Raw genomic sequence first — 17337 nt, 5'->3', positions numbered from 1 at the left:
GAAGGAGAAGGAGAAGGAGAAGAAGAAGAAGAAGAAGAAGAAGAAGAAGAAGAAGAAGAAGAAGAAGAAGAAGAAGAAGAAGAAGAAGAAGAAGCTCAATACAGAACATATTTTGCAAGGGATGGGAATAAGAAATGTACTCATTACCTTGCCCATGTAATTGTAACCCCTCTGTAAGGAATTTTCACAATAAAAAAAAAAACCATACTTTGCCTGGTGTGACAATGTAGCCAACCACAGGATGCCTATTTTCTAAACAATGCTTTGCCAACTGACAATGATTAGCTATCTTTTTTGAACTTGATTATGATTAAGGAATACAAAACTCTGTGCTTCATACATATGATTCTAACGGTTGCTTTTAATTTATGTATTTAGTAGGAACTGGGAGGGGAAACATGTTTTTACAGTAACTTGTAGGGTTCTTGTACCCTGCACAAGGCTGTGGGTGTTTTGATCCACAACACACACACACACACACACACACACACACACACACACACACACACACAGAGTAGTTCAAAATGTCCTTTAAATAAATGCCTGTGGTGGTTCTTGATGTTTTTCTACTTTGTTTTTGCCATGACACAGCAATATTTAAAGATGGTTCTAGTTTTAAAGTCAAGTACAATTATGTGAGGAGTCACATGGAAGAAAGGAATTAAAAGTCAAAAGGTATAACCTGAAACTCCAACCTTGAGAAGGTGTTCCTGGCGTAGTGCATGATACTGTCAAAGTCATATCTTTCCCCAAGAGAGTTCACCTCTCCAGGCTCCATCTTCAGAAAATTATACTCTTGACCTAAAAATCAGGAATGAACAAATCAAAGCATCCTTTTAACTGGTGGAAAGGGCAAGACTACATTCCTTCCTAGACTTGCATCTGCTTTTTGCAAAATGACTTATCTCGCTAATTGTGTTGACACGCCAGCCCTCAGGTACCCATGCCAGAAAATGAATAAATAGAAAAAAGTCTTTAAGACCCTTCTGAAAGAGCCATCCTGGAGTTATCCATGCATTAATTTCTGCAAAACAGAATTACCTTTTGGGTTTGACTTCTAAGTATATTCTTTTATCACTTCTTAATAATTAAAAGTCAAAAGGTACAATCTGAAAAAAATTATATTAAGTAAAGTAAGCCAGGCCCAAAAAAACATAGGTCTCACGGTTTCCCTTATTTGCAATAACTAGTATATGCCTAGGACAAGCAGAAAAGGTTAAAAGCTATGAACATATGACCATATAAGATGATGCTAAGTGAAATGAACCCCAAGGTTTTATCTTTCTTGCTGTTTTTTTTAGTGTACTTATAATGTACCATGTGATTTTTTTGTTTCTTTTGTATGATCTTTCTCCACAGTATAACCCCTGTTTTTACTGTATTTGATTCTGGTGCCCTGCATCTTGTACATACATTTTTCTAATTTGGAGAGGGTAAAGGAAATAACGAAATGCTGCAACAAGGATACAGGTTTACCTATTGTAACAGATTGCAAGACACTGTTGAAAACAAACTTTACAACTTTTTTGGGGGGTAGGGGGAGGTGGGGAGGTGGGGTGGGAAGGGATGGTAGGGGGAAAACAAAGGAGGGGGTAACAATGCTCAATAGGAAACGTACTCATATAACTGTAACCCCTCTATATAATATCTTTACAATCAAAAATATTAAAAAATTGTTTCTTTACAATCGTATTGCTTTTGTGAGTACTGTACAAATGATTATACAAATGTGTTCATCTAATGAGTTGACCATCTTCCTTTTATAATTACATTTGGCAGTGCTTGTAAAATGATCTGCTTTAGAATCTAAGAGACATTATAAAAAGATCTAAGCACAATATTAGTATAAACAGTCTGCTGGCTTTAGCTATGCTATTTGATCTCTAAAGATAAAACAACAGCAGTAAATCTACTTTCATCTAAAACTGAAACAAGGTTCTACTGGGCTTTGAACACAGGGTGTCATACTTGCTCAGCATGCTTGCTCAAATGGGACTCTATCATTTGAGTCACACCTCCAGCCTTGTTTTTCTCTGGTTACTTTGGAGACCGAGTCTTGTGGAGATGTTTTCAGTGTAAGCTAACTTTGAACCACAGTTCTCTAGATCTCAGCCTCCTGAGTAGCTAAGATAATAGGTGTGAGCCACTGGCATACAGCGTCTGGGCCTTTTTTTATGAAAAATATGCTTCAGACTTTCAGTTCACATCTGCTACTTTCACTCGTGACATCTTCATGTTTAGTAGATTATTCAACGGCCTATTTACTCCTTATGGTAACATTATTTCTTGAAAATAGAAAGAAACAAACATTGTAGGTCTACACCCATGGTTCCAGAACCAAAGAATTGCTTTTAATAAACTTTAGGCTTCCATGACTCTATTTTCACAGTGGAAGCAGACAAAGACGGCTCAAGTCATATCATGTATGTATGCAACTAAACTTTGAAACATTGAGACATAAGGTGGAATTCCACTTCACATTTGGAGCTCAACAGACAACTAGTAAACCACTCACATAGCAAAGGTTCTTATTCCCACGGCCATATTTCTATCAAATATAATCATATCACATTAATTTATGAAGGACAGTCATGGAATTTCCAGTAGCAATGGCTCAAGCTGAGCTAGTTAGGAGGCAGAGATTGTGGATGGCAGTTTGAGGCCAGTCCAGGCCAAAATAAGAATTCATGAGGCGGCATTTGGACTAATGACTAAGTGCGCAATGTGTGCCTGTTATTCCAGCTGTGGTGCTGGGCACAAAGGAAAGTGTCTCCATCCTAATGACAAGGAGAAATGAAATAGGAGGATCACAGTCCAGCCATGCCTCCGCAAAGCAAAACAAGTGGATGGAGTGGTTTAGATGGTAAAGCACCTTCCTAGAAAGCATGAGTCCCCAGTAGCCAGTACTACCAGAAAGAGAGAAAAAGAGATTGAGTGAGAACTATAACAACATGCAATGGAACTTAGTAAACACTTCTTTGTACAAAGACAGAAGGAACCATCTGATGCTAAAGTGTTTTACTCCATCTTTGAATAAAGCCACACAATAAATACACTTAGAGATGAAACAATTTTTAATTAACTAACCAGCCTGTATAATGAAAAATGTATACCACACAACTCAGATATGTCCCACTTAAACATTCTTCAAAATTACAACCTGTATTCTCTCTCATGAAAGCAGCTCTTAAAACTCGTGTCAGCAAATCCCATCAAAAGATGAAACCAAAACAACAACAACAAAAGAAACCTACAGACCAGATTTTGTAGTTATTATCCCAAAAGACTTCACTTGAGAGCACAATATGGGAGCAGAGCCTCTTACTAAAACAAAATACTATGTAAAACTTTCTGAAAGAATTTAAGCAACTGCATCCAAAATTAGATGACCATGATAAGTGATTACCTGAATGTATGTGACATAGTTTGTTGTTGTTGTTGCTACTTAAAAGAATCATTGCTATAACCTGCTGAAATTAAAAGAAAATGAGCCTTTTTTATGGAAAAAAGGACAAGTCCCAGTGATGCAAAGGACCAGAGAAAATCACATTTATCAATAAAAAATAGCAAGGCCTAGAAGGCATATTCTAACTTTAATCCAAGCCTCGCAAGTTTTTTTTAGCAATTTCTTCTTATCACAGTAACCTAATGTGCATAGAGATTCGAAGCCTAGGTCCATCAGTGCTTCACAAACATTGCTTTGCATTGACACCTAATATTTTCTGAGTCAGTAAATCATAAATGTATAGACAATTCATCTCCAGTATGAATGTTTTCAGACGGCAATTGTTCTTTTATAATACTTCCAATCATTCAAAAAAGCTTAACCAATAATTCTTGCTTCTCCAATTGCCCTAAAAGTTTAATGAACAGAAAAAAAAGTTAAAAACTGTAATTTGTCTGGCACTGTATTAGTTATTTACATTAATTATATATTTCTCCCTCATATTAGATTCATAGTCATGTTGAATAAGCAACTTACTTAAAAGAAACATGTTTTAAATGTTACAATCTTTGTTAACATTTTCTTATCCATATAGTAAAATGTTTGATAGACAAAGGAAACTAAATAACTGTGGTCAAGAGCAAACCCCTTATTCCTTGTTAGCTAAAACAATTTTCAAAACTATTTCCCTTTTATTGTGCAAATCCTGGGTCTTCAACTCAGGTCCTAGGCACTGTGCCTTAGCTATTTTGCTTACATATAGCACTCTATCACTTGAGCCATATCTCCGCTTCTGGCTTTTTTGGATAACCGAAGTAAGATGTCTTACAGATTTTTCTACCCACAGGCTTGGACACATGATCCTCAGATCTCAGCCTCCTGAGTAGCTAGAATTACAAGCGTGAGCACCAGCACCTGGTCACCTTCGCTTTTTAAGCTTGCAAAGTGCAAGATGAACCCTGAGGATAGGAGAGTATAAATGTGTTGTGCTTCTCTTTGCTGTCCAACTCTACAGATGACTTCTTCAATCTCTCTTTTCACTTTTTCTCTCTCCTTTCCTCTCTTCCCACCCCCTCAGATAGATATAGATAGAGAGAGAGAGAGATTTAGATAGATAGATAGATAGATAGATAGATAGATAGATAGATAGATAGATAGATATCAATTGGCCAGTAAGATAGTTGGTAGATTAGATTTCCTATAATCTAACTTTCCCACATAATTACCAATTGATCTCTCACAATTTATTTGGCAGCCACAGTGGCTAGAAGAAAACAACTTTAACACATCTAATAGCCTAGAACTTTTAGAATTCCCTATCTACCTGGAACAATTCTACTTTTCTTCTTTTCTTCAAAACTTTTCTTAATTTTAATTTTTGGCGTATCTTTTGATTTGCCAAAGGTATTTGTTATAATTCACTTGGATAGTTACTACTTTTTCTCACTCACAGTCATTCATATATCTGCACAAAACCCACAGTAAGTTTAGAAATTTTTCTTGACATTATCTCCAATGCAAAACAGTGCGTCAATAAATAATTAAAACCAAATATATAGATCAAATAAAAATCAACACTGTTACAGAAAGTTCTAAGGGTTTCAACATTGTAACTTATATAACTATGACTAAAAAAATAATATAGCTTTACTTTGCTTATGTTTAAAGAGCACACTACCTTAGAAGAAAATTTCCATTTCAAAATTAACTTTCAAATTTCTGAATTTTTCTGGTATGTAGATTTACTGACCTTTTTGTATGCTAAAACTAAACAAAATTTTATGGTGTGGTAATTAGCACACATCCAACTACCACAGAAAATTAATTTTTAATAATAAATTACATTTCAGCTGCTGAAAATATTCTTAAGGATATGCCTTTAGTGTAGGCAAGTTTAACAGGAAATATCTCAAGAAAATACTGAAACTGTCCTGGAAATGCTTCATTTGGCTAAACTTTTTTCCAGAAATTATACTTGATATAACATGAATTTCTGTGGTTGCAGTTCATGTCAGGGTAAACCCTGAGCTCTTTGTAGATTCATTTAACATAAATTATAATGCTAAGTAAAATGCTTAAAAGAAAAAAAATCATTAAGTAACATTAATTTAGGTTCTTTCAATAGAGTTTATGAATAACTAGATGTTAAGAGAGAAAGAGAGCCTTAACAATGCATGAGATCATTCAATCTCTAAGAAAAATAATACAAATACATCATGGGTAGTTTTTAATAAATCAAAGTTTTTACTGTATGAAAAATGATGACACTCTTTACAAGATAATTAAGTGCACGTGTCCTGAAAGTTCTCACCTGGCTGGATATTCTCTCTAATGATGGTCACATGGTTGTCTCGATCTGGCCGTGTGTGCTCATGCCAAAAACCTATCACATGACCTAGTTCATGAACAACAATTCCAAATTTATCACAGTTCTTTCCAATGGAGATGGCCTGAGGACCATTTCCCCGCCGACCTACATAGGAACAGCATCTGGAACAAAATAGATGTGCATGGGGAATTGGAAAAAACTCTTAAAAATTTACAAAATTAAGAGAACAGGGTCAAAATGAATTGATCAAATGATTAAATAGACTTTCACTATTTTATCTTCCAATATAAATGCATCTGACACACCAACCATGTCCTCCCATCTTATTTTTATCCAAATCTAAGGCTTTAAATTCCTATGCATTTTAACCCATCCCATCCCAATAGATAAAACAAGATATACTCACTGTAAATCTATTACAGCACTTGAAGGCTTAATAACTCAATAATAAAAAGAAGAGAGAGGTAACTAGTAGGAAACGGTGAAAATCAATATATACTTTCCCCAAATCTCAGAATAATTTTTAAAATAATATGGTTTAATTGTACACACAGTACTCATCCCATACTCATTTATCTAACATAAGTTAGACACAGGAAAACAAGACACCCTGCAAATTTTGGAGATTTAAACTAAAATTCCTGCTGCTTTAATGTAATAATGATAAAACTGAATAACCTGATGATAGCATAGCAAGACCCAAACTGAGTCATGCTTGGTTTTATGATGAGAACATAGTAGTTTGCAAAAGCAATTCTGAATGTGAGCACTGTTAGGGAAAAAGAGGTATATGAACTGCCCTAATCATTGACCCAGCAAGATACAGATACACAGATGTTCATAGAGCAAAACTTCACTGAGGGAAGCTCAGTCATCAGTGAGAATGGAGAGATTTCCACTGAGAAGAGTAAGGGGGAAACATTCTAAACAGCTAAACTTTCATGAGCAAAACACAAACGTATGATAGTAAATGAGAAAGAGTAATCTGGGAAGATAAAACAGAGTGTGAAATCCTAAAAAAATGCATTTACTGAGACCAAAAATTGAGTGATTAAGTAGTATGCTAAGTCCATGTTTATTTTTCTAAATTTAAAGGTGGGAAGGAAGATGTGTTGATCTAAAAATACTATGTATTTAGAAATAAGTAAGCTGATCTATGGCTTGAATCAGATATTCAGAAGGAAGGGAAGGAAGGAAGGAGGGCAGTTAAGATGTGAACTTTTTAAATATTAAATAGATGTATACAAGTAGGAGGCTTTTCAAGTGTAACCAAAATCCATCCAGCCAAAATTAGAGTAATTTGGACAGAAACATCACTTAATTATTAAACATTGTTTAATAATAATTTATAGCATTATCCAAAAGTATCTAGAAAGATAATGATGTCTAAATTACTGCCACTCATAGCCAAAATTGAAATACATCACGTGTTTAAATTAAACTGTGTTCTAGGAATGTATGGCAAAATAAAGATGGAATACATGGCAAAATAATTGAAACCCCCTCCCTCTCCAAAATTACCACATCTCATTAGGTCAAGGACTAAAAGAATTCTTTATTTTTACTTCTGTTTGTCAATTTCACCACAGAGCGTTCAAACAGCTCTAGCAGATTAACAAAATTCTTCTTTTTTAGAAGAAATCTTAGCTAAGAAATCTAAAAATAGAACTATAAGAACAGTTGGAAGCTACCCGGAGGCAGAAACAGAAAGATCCTGGTTCCAGGTGGACCCAGACAAACATGAACAAGATCCTATGTCAAAACTGATCCAGGAGTCGTCCTAGCTACTCAGGAAATGGAGGTTAATAATATCACCACTGCAGGCCAACACAGGCAAAACAGTGGGAGATCCTGTTTTCAAGACAACCTGAAGCTAGGTGTAAACAGTTTACAATTGTAGTCTCAGCTTCTTAGGAGTGATAAATCTGAAAGATTTATAGTTCAGAACCAGCTCAGGCAGAAATTTCCACGTCACTCCATCTCTAATACAACCTGTTAAAAGTTGTGCAGGAAGCATGCTCAAATAGAGAAACAGCCAAAATAGCCAGATGGACAAGTGTGAGGCCCTAAATTCAAGCCCCAATACTGGCAAAAAAAAAAAGGTTAGGAAATCTAAAAGCAAACAATGACTGGGGGTATGACTCAATTATAGCAAGCTCGAGGTACTGAGATTTTAAAAATTCGATTAGAAAAATCACTATTTTGCAATGATATATCCACTGGTCCATCACAAAAGTGGTCATAAACTGCAAGTCCAGGTACTTACATAGCAAGACATAAACAGATCATATAGTCTATCAAATCTTAGGAAAAGAAAAGGCTGAGTTTAATCATAAATTTGATTCATTTAAATATGAATTCAAATGCACTAAAAAAACAGGAGAGAGAAGTTTGAAAACTTCTATAACCAAAGACATTTTAAAGCACACAACACAGCTTGGAAAACTGCTATGATTGCGTCTTGGCTGGACGATGGGATTTATGGGGAGATGTGGTGGCGGAAGCAGCTGGAAGTCGATGTTGTGGTTAGTTTATGACATTCTTTAAATGTCATATCAAGGAATCTGGATTCATTCTCAAGCTAGTATTTCCCAAAATGTTCAGGGATATTATTGATGTACATGCCTTGTTGTCCAAGGAGCTGGAATGAGTGCTCTCTTTTAAAATAAAATGTAAAATGTCAGTAAGGCTGTGGAAATGCATATTCAGATGTAACACAGCATTATCCCAGTTCATGGAATTTAAATTTGAAAAGCAGGAGTTTATCCTGTAGGAATCAAATCTGAAAGACACCACCTATCACAGGATGTAGGAAGCAACAATTCATCACAGAATAGCTACCATCTTGCCCTAACCATCAGGTTTATAAGGTAGCAGCAATAACAGCAAAAGGGTGAAGAACAGACAGAGGAGCAGGAGCACATTTCACCCATGTGTGAAATGCTGGGATGTAGATGAACTGGTTCCTGGCATAGAATAGAGAGAAAAACCAGCATAAAAGGTACATCGCAGCACTGTGGAGTTAACTCCACAGATTTCTACAAGGACCCCAGGAGAAACACTGGACAGAGTCACTCAAAGTTCTAATGAGGTCAGTGGAAATGCCTTTGTTACAAGAGAAATTAACTGTGGTCATAGAGACACCAAATTCTGTGATCATCACAGTAAATGTGTCTAGTAAGACCATGTCCACATTAAGGAATGAATGGTTTTAATTTCCTCTCCTTGTCTTGGCAACTTCCTGCTATCCTTCCATTTCTACTTACCCACAAGGCCTATAGGTGAACACAATGTAGCTCTCTTCATCACTCCTTTCAATGAAAGTCACACACGTATGTTTTTCCCAGTGCCTCATGGCCTGCTTGAACATGGCACGCTGGCTGCCTGGGGGGAAAAAAAATCACATGACTTTAATAAAACAGTGTCTGTGCCAGGACGGAGTGCTCTGTGGTAGCTTCCTCCAGTCTGAGCCTGGCTGGGTGGCTAAGAATGCCCTTGTTATCATCAACCACAGAAACCTAGCTTGGAGCACCAGGAATGAGTCATTGCTGAGAATCCACACTCACTTTGTTAAAGTTTACTACTTCTACAAATATGTTGGTACAAGGCTCCATAAATGGTGTATCCATTGTTCCTGTCCATGAAAGAGAGATTAGACCCCAGAGTTAACAGATACACTTGAACCTCAGTTTCAGAACAGTACTGTACACTCTTACAACACAAGACTCCAGGGAGTTGTTTTCAAGCTCAAATCTTTTCAGTTAGTAACCTATGTGAATTACCGTATTTCTCCAAGTTTAAAACTGGATGCTATGTTTTATGTAGTACTATTCTAAATTTTAAAAAAACAACACACTCAGTCTACACGGTAGTTTTTCTTTCTTCACCACAACAGACATGCTGACAGTATCTTACCAGTAAAGTTGCCTCCAATGACATAAGGAATCACACCTCCGGGCCATACTCTTTCAGTCCGAGATGTAGCAGCTCTGGGAACTCGATTTTTCTCATATTGCCCTGAGAATTTTAGAGGTATTTTTGCCTTCACTGTGTTGTTTTGCTCCAAGCCTGCAGTGACATTTAAGACATTCTGTGAAACACAAGTCATGGGTCAAGAAATCACTTACCTCTTAAAGGACAAAACTTTAAAATGTCTTATTTAGAGATTTGCATAAATGTGCCTGGAGTCAAAAAAATTAAAGAAATACGTACTTACGAAAACATTAAAAATAGTTCAGTATTTCACATCCAAGAACTATTTCTATTCACAGACTTGATGCATATCTATACAACAGCAGATATGAGTCAGGTAAGCTTGGAAGGCCAGAGAAAAATGATGAATCTCCGTGGTAGTCAAAAAGCTCCTATTTTGCCTAATATCAACTTATCTGAGCATTTTTGCTTGTCTCAGACATATATTCGTTATTGCAAATAAGGGAAACCATGGGACCTATGTTTCTTTGGGCTTGGCTTACTTCACTTAATATAATTTTTTCCAAGTCTTTCCATTTCCTAACAAATGGGGCAATGTCATTCTTTTTGATAGACGCATAGAATTCCATTGTGTATCTATACCACATTTTCTTGATCCATTCATCTACTGAAGGGCATCTGCGTTGGTTCCATATCTTAGCTATGGTAAATAATGCTGTGATAAGCATAGTTGTGCTGGTAGCTTTAGTGTGGTCATGTTTGTGATCATTTGGGTAAATGCCCAAAAGTGGGATTGCTGGGTCATAGGGGAGCTCTATGTGGAGTCTTTTGCGGAACCTCCATACTACTTTCCAAAGTGGTTGAATAAGTTTACACTCCCACCAACAATGCAGTAAGGTTCCCTTCTGTCCACATCCTTTCCAACAGGTGGATCCATTGCAACAATGAGATGTATAAGACATTATGTCGAAAAACAAACTTTACAACTTTGAGAGGGGGGAGAAGAGTGGGCAGATGGGGACAAAGAGGAGGTAACAATGCTTGATAAGAAATGTACTCATTACCTTGCCCGTGTAATTGTAACCCCTCTGTACAGTATTTTCACAATTAAATAAATAAATAATAAAAAACCTATTCCAAGTTTTAAAAGATCCTATTTTAACTAAATCTTTTAGCTTTTATTCAAGATTTGTATTCGGCAATGGAGTCTAAAATTATGGATATTACATAATATAGTTATAGTCGACATGCGCTTAGCCAGCTTAATTAATAGGGTCTCTCTCTTCCAGTCCTCTCAGATTCATCCTCACTATCTGCAAAATTCCAAGGTATGTAATGCACAAAACTAGCCCTCATAAAATTCTGTCTATGCTAGAGCAGCTGCATGTATATAGCCATTTATTTCCTTGCTAGGATTTCATGTTCTGTTAGTGTTTCTGCTTTTCACAGACTAGCACAATTCTTATAACTTTTCCATCAGAGTTGAGACAAATGTCCTTCCACTAGTATATACACTGACACAACAAATAGCTTCCCCGATGTCTACATCCTGAGCATGTCTAAGCTTTTGATGCTCTGGAGCAAATATTTTTGTTTAGGAAAATTAGTCTTCAAAAGCATATACTCTGAATATTTAAAATTTTGTTTTATGTGTATTGTATTCTGGGGCTTCAACTCTGGGCCTGGGCACTGTACTTGAGCTTGTTTTGCTCAAGGCTAGCACTCTACCATTTGAACCACAGCTCTACTTTGTGATGGGTAATTGGAGATAAGAGTCTTGCAGACCCCACAGGGGCTGACTTCTAGCCTCAATTCTCAGATCTCAGCCTCCTGAGTAGCTAGGATTATTGGTGTAAGCCACTGGTGCCCAGCTCTAATGCATTTCCAAGTAAAGGGAAGCTTAAAATAAATGAAAGGAATTGTCACAAATATAGAACTTAAATCAAAAGCCAGTTGTGGTGACTCCCACCTATAATCCCAGCTACTGAGAAAGTGAAGACTGTGAGGAGCACAGTTTTAAGCCAGCACAAGCACAAAGTTAGCAAAGTTATCATCTCAACAACATCTGTAACCCCTGCTACATGGGAAACATAAGCTGGAGGATTATGGTCCACTCTGGCCTGGACATAAATGCATAACCTTATCCCAAAAATAATAAAGCAAGGAGAACTGAGTGTTGCTAGAGATAAAATGCTTGCCTAGTAAGTGAGAGGCCCAGAGTTCAACTCCTAGTACCATGATAGACAGACAGACAGACAGACAGACAGACAGATTATATGGCAAGACAATGGAGAAGCCACATTTTGGCAGGTCGAATCTTGAAGTCTTTATTAAAAGTCAGTGACTGCATGGTGTCTCAGAGACCAGCAAATACGCTTAAACTGTTAGGAAATTGAGCCATTAAGACCAGAAAGGCAAAAACACAAATAATACCAACAGACCAATTCAGCTCTGGTGGAGGGTTGAAGTGGGATGTCTTGGTGACCGGAGTCAAGAGACAAGACTCAAACTCGGAGACACATGGCAGGGTTTAATGGTGCCTGAGGTGGTCCAGGCCTAAAAAGGGTCAGGTCAGGATTCAGGGTTACAGGACACTCCCAGTCCCAGGCACTGGACAGGTTTAGTAAGCTATCATCCAACTCCTTACCCTGCCTCCAGGAATTCAGGCACATCCATCACCTGGAAGGCAGGGGCTTCAGATTCCTCCACCATGAAGACAACATGCCAGACCCTACCATCCACCATGTGGCCAAGATGGTGCTGGACAGACCCAATCTCCCTACTTCAAATAGATAGATAGGTAGATAGATAGACAGACAGACACACAGATAGGTAATAAATGATGAAAATGTAGATGTAGATTAAATATATGCATATATGTATGTATATAGAGAGATGTGGTTAATAAAAATGAATAAGGGACTCTTAGCTAGCATATATCCTTTAACACTTGACATCACAAAGGTACTCTGGTTTAAATAAACCAAACTTGTATAAGTGTGATATCCATTGCACACCAAGTTAAGAATATGAGCATTAAAGATGGATATACCAGAGCCAATTCTTCTTATCCTGTCTATAAGTTGATAGAGAGCCCCTCGTTTCTTTGACACACCATGGTCTCCAAGCCCACCTGGAAAAAGAAAAGAAAATAGTTCAGTTGAACTCGTGTACTGTAAAACTCTTGCAATAATAAAAACATCACATTGATGAACAATAAGAATAAACAACACTGATTTTTCTACGGCCATCTGATTTTTGTGGTCTCAAAGTGTTAGCATCACGACTCTCTACGAACTCTGCCGAGGTTAAAAGTTCTACACCCTCAAATGCTGGCAACTGAACATAAGGAGGCGGGAGAAATGCACAAAGAAACCTCAATTACTTTATTTGGACATCTTAGTAATTGAGTCATCTATGGATAATTTGAGACATTTTTCTTCCCTGTGCCCTTGACACCACATACTGCTATGCCGAATGACAGCACAGTTGTTCTGCCCTGTTGACTGCCTTCCAGCTATTTCCCCTATGCAAACAGTATTTTCAGATGCCACAGCAGTCATGGAAATGCAAACGCTGTAAGAAGGAGCTTGTAGCACAAGCTCTACTCCAAAGCTTGGATACACTTTGAGAATGTAAAAATTAATAATAATAAAATAATGAATCAGATTAGCTTTTCTAAATGATAAGAATCTAGTAACATAGAATGAAGGGGAAAGTCAAAGGTGAGGATCTAAATGAATGTTCCGTGACAAAACATTCTCCTGCAATAGAAATTTCTGACTATGTATAGAACAGTGTATAGAACAGAAGCGAGGAATACAAACATATCTTTTTCAGTTTTAAGAACCAAGATGAGAAAGGCTAGGTTCTGACTGAAGTTAGGAACCAGAGAATTCGGCACTAGTCCAAATCCCTTCATATCCACAATTTTCATAAAAGGCTGTCCAAAGGTTATTTTCCTTCTTCTTAAATTTTTAATAGAAAAGTAAGAAAGAAGCATCACTAAAAAAAAAAAAAGGAAAGGAAAAAAGAAATCATGCGATGGAACTGATCATGACATCAGAACTAATGCAGAAGCATTTGTACATCGAAAAGTGTTTATATGTGCTTTGGGTTAAATTTTTTTTAAATAGAAGCAGAAATCCCTAAGACAATAAAACTATTCTCGGATTTTGAACTATTCCCTTCCACTATCAACTTTGCCTTTGAAATTAATACTAAAACACCTAGGTAGTAGCTAAAAACAGACAATAAAATCTACTTCCACAGATGCCATCCAAAGGAAAACTCCAAAGTCCTTATAAGGCAACTAAGAGTGTTTGTTCATTGACAAATAATAGTCTAATTATTTGCATTACACAGTCACATTTTTGCTGTGCATCTTGAGAAAAGCTTTCAGACTTTTTTCCATCCAACATTTTAGAAAGATGAGGTCATACTTAAATGTGTGCATTCCTAAAATGCTACTAGAAACCTTGTTAAACTAGGCATCTATGTGTTTGAAATGACCATTTGTGGTGACTGGCTATATTTGACAGGTCTGAAACATACAGGAATAGAGTTATAAAGGGGATTTATTATGAGGAAATAGATGTAGCATTGTGTAAGAATCAGATAATTACAAGGATAGGATGAATTACAGAATTAACAAATCAGTGTTTCAAGGCTATTAAAACAATGTTGGGAGTGGAGTAACTTTTTTGAACATTTAATAATTTTCATGCCAATTTAAGTAGAATGCGACATTGGTAGTTTACTGAATAGGAAAAAAGAAAAGGCGTGGTCTGTCACATGTTCTAAAACAATTAAAATAGACATGTTAATAAAGATTTATAGAAAAACTATAAATTGTGAAAATAATGAAAAACACAGTATACATGAATGAACAGAAAGAAATGAAGCAGTTAGAAAAAATACAGAGCTTACATTTGTAAATTTTAGGAAATTTACCGGAATTGTGCAAATTACCACTGAATTTTCACATGTGTATTCCTGTCATATATGCATTTCAAATAATGTTTTCTTATTAAGAGTATAATCTGACATATGTTATATGTTTAAAATCAAGTTACTTTTCTTCCAGTTCTATTCTCATAGGGCTTAAGTTTAAATGAAACTTAAAATTTTAATAGAGTTTTAATAAAGCTCAAATGACTGAAAATTAAGACTCCAATGTGAGGTGAGGGGAAAGTGAAAGAAATGTCCTAAAAAACATTAAAGCTAATGAAAAGTTTAACAGAAGCCGGCAATGCTACTTCAAATGAATCTAGAATGTTTCTGAGTGTGATCATCCCTTCATCATCAAAACAAAGGCTTCCACAGCAGCGTTAAGTGGGAAGCAGCAACTAGAAAGGGAATGCCAATGAATACCTCCAAGACATGTGCTACGCGTCCACTGTAAAACAAGAAGTGCCCTTGCAACGATTCATAGCTCAGATGTACATAAAGGACACATTATTTTTGACCAGTACATGTTCTTGTTTCGAGTAATTTTCTTAGCTGGAATAATGTCTTTGTTCTTAGAGAGTTTTCACTAATCTACCAGTGCTAAAGTGTTTAAAGAAGGAATGAGGAGAGTCTGCAGTCAATGCCTAGTGCCAAAATTAATCAATAAACAGTATTTTGGTATTATATACTTTATATAAACATATTATATATATTCTTCAATTAATGTCAAAATGTTGTTTTGTACACCTTGAGGCATGTAAATACCTCAAAGAAAATATGATAAACTGCTAACAACTATGGAACCTAAGAGGACAATGCACTGGTGTTTCTTAAGTCATCTTAATTTCTCCATTCGTAGTAACAAAAATGTTGTAATAAACATAAATGGAAACACTGATTCACAGTAATCCTTACATCTAATATATACTGTGTCTTAGATGCTACAAAGAAACTATATATTTAATTTTCATGAAATAGAAGAAAATCTGAACTGCACTGAGAATGCAATGGGATCAAAAGGCATAGCCTCGATTAAATATTCTAATCAGGGGGCTGGGAAGGTGGCTCAGTGGTAGAGCGCTTGCCTCGCATGCATGAGGCACTGGGTTTGATTCCCCAGCACCACATAAGCAAAAAGAAAAAAGCCGGAAGTGGTGCTGTGGCTCAAGTGGTAGAGAGCTAGCCTTGAGCTGAAGAGCTAAAGGACAATGCCCTGGCCCAGTGTTCAGGCCCCACAACTGGACCCCCCCCAAAAAATAATAAAAATAAAAATAAAAAATAAATATTCTAATCAGAACTATGGGAAAAAAGTGTTTTTCTTCTTTTAGCCTCCCATTTTTTCTCCAGTATAGAATACAGAATACGAATCTCTCTAAGAAATTCTTTCATTTTAACTAAGATACTTTAAAGTGAGAACTGAAGAATTTCTAAAATACTTCAATTTTCACACACACAATCTAAACATGTTCAAAAAAACAAAAATGGAATTTGTCTTGTGGGGTTTTCCTAAAAGTTATAAAGATAGATCTGGATAGATACAAAAATATTGCTGAAGAAGTTTCCATATACTCTATGAATAATCCACATTTTTCAACTAACTATCCAAAGCTGAGATAAATAAATAAGTCTAGACTATGTGTCCTTTCTTAGAACTGAATTTTGGTTCTGATTCAGTCATTTTCCAGCTCTATGACAATAAGAAAACTATATGACTATTCAATTTCATCTCCTCATATGCAAATTACAATCCAATTACTACTGAACTTGGTTGCATTGTTATAGAAAATTAGAAGGTTACTATGTGCAATGTACTTAACCTTACATAAAGACCTCAGTGTGTCTGTTAAAATAATACAACAAAAATCATGCAAGAAATTAAATTCATCAGTGGGACATTAATAATGATCCAAAGGATATATATGGCATTCCAAGAGTACATTCTCCACAATGAATACGAACAAGTCAGGTAATCAGTTGTACCTGTGGTATGTCCAGCTCTTCCGAAAGGGTTCTGTGTCAGATCAATCGTCCTATCTATTTGAAAGATATTTAAGTCTTCATCGTCTAAGGCAATATCACCCCAAAATACAGCTACAAGAGAAAAGTTGAATTGAAATATAAAATACTGCAGAAGTAGAATCAACACGACTAATCTAATTCAAAAACCATTGCTAATGTAATCTTAATGGGATATGGTGACAGTTAATATCTATAAATACATAGCCTGTAAACATGTGTGCCTGCTGTTTTTATTTGATTTGGCTTGGTTTGGTTTTTCTTAAATTTTATTTTTGTGGGGATGGAGTAAATCATTTCTTTGAATAAGAAGGTTATTGATGATTTACAGGGGTGCTAAACAATGGGAAATTGGCAATCATGAGCTGCACTGAAAAGATTGTAAAGGTCTAACTACCATACTGGTATTTTCTATGGATGTCTATGGCCAAAGTGGTCGTCACAAACAGGTGGAAACAGTAATAACTAAATTCCGTGCCGTGGTAATTTTATGGATCAAGGTACAACTAAGACAACAGAACATTGTTCTACCATAGCTACCCATTCGTTCACATATTTAGTGCATTTTATACATTTATAACACATTTCTCAAAAGATGACATGGCCTTTGAGTCTCTATAGATGCAAACATAGTTACCAAACATAAAATGTAAGTCAACTTTTA

General features: G+C 36.1%; 1 protein-coding gene across 1 annotated transcript in view; it reads right to left on the bottom strand.

The window, feature by feature from the left end:
- The window catches only part of Tll1 (tolloid-like 1), a 90213-nt gene that overhangs the window by 49108 nt on the left and 23768 nt on the right, over window positions 1-17337 (bottom strand). Inside the window, exons 2-7 of the mRNA XM_013023704.1 lie at window positions 16638-16748; window positions 12760-12840; window positions 9690-9842; window positions 9041-9158; window positions 5757-5935; window positions 696-801 (exon numbers count right to left, since the gene is read on the bottom strand). Coding sequence (XP_012879158.1) covers window positions 696-801; window positions 5757-5935; window positions 9041-9158; window positions 9690-9842; window positions 12760-12840; window positions 16638-16748 — 748 coding nt within the window. The remainder of the gene's footprint in view (window positions 1-695; window positions 802-5756; window positions 5936-9040; window positions 9159-9689; window positions 9843-12759; window positions 12841-16637; window positions 16749-17337) is intronic.

Source organism: Dipodomys ordii, unplaced genomic scaffold, assembly GCF_000151885.1.
Source record: "Dipodomys ordii isolate 6190 unplaced genomic scaffold, Dord_2.0 Scaffold4, whole genome shotgun sequence".
Classification (NCBI taxonomy): domain Eukaryota; kingdom Metazoa; phylum Chordata; class Mammalia; order Rodentia; family Heteromyidae; genus Dipodomys; species Dipodomys ordii.
Note: the sequence above shows the minus strand (reverse complement) of the source record. Positions and strands in the feature narration are given on the sequence as shown.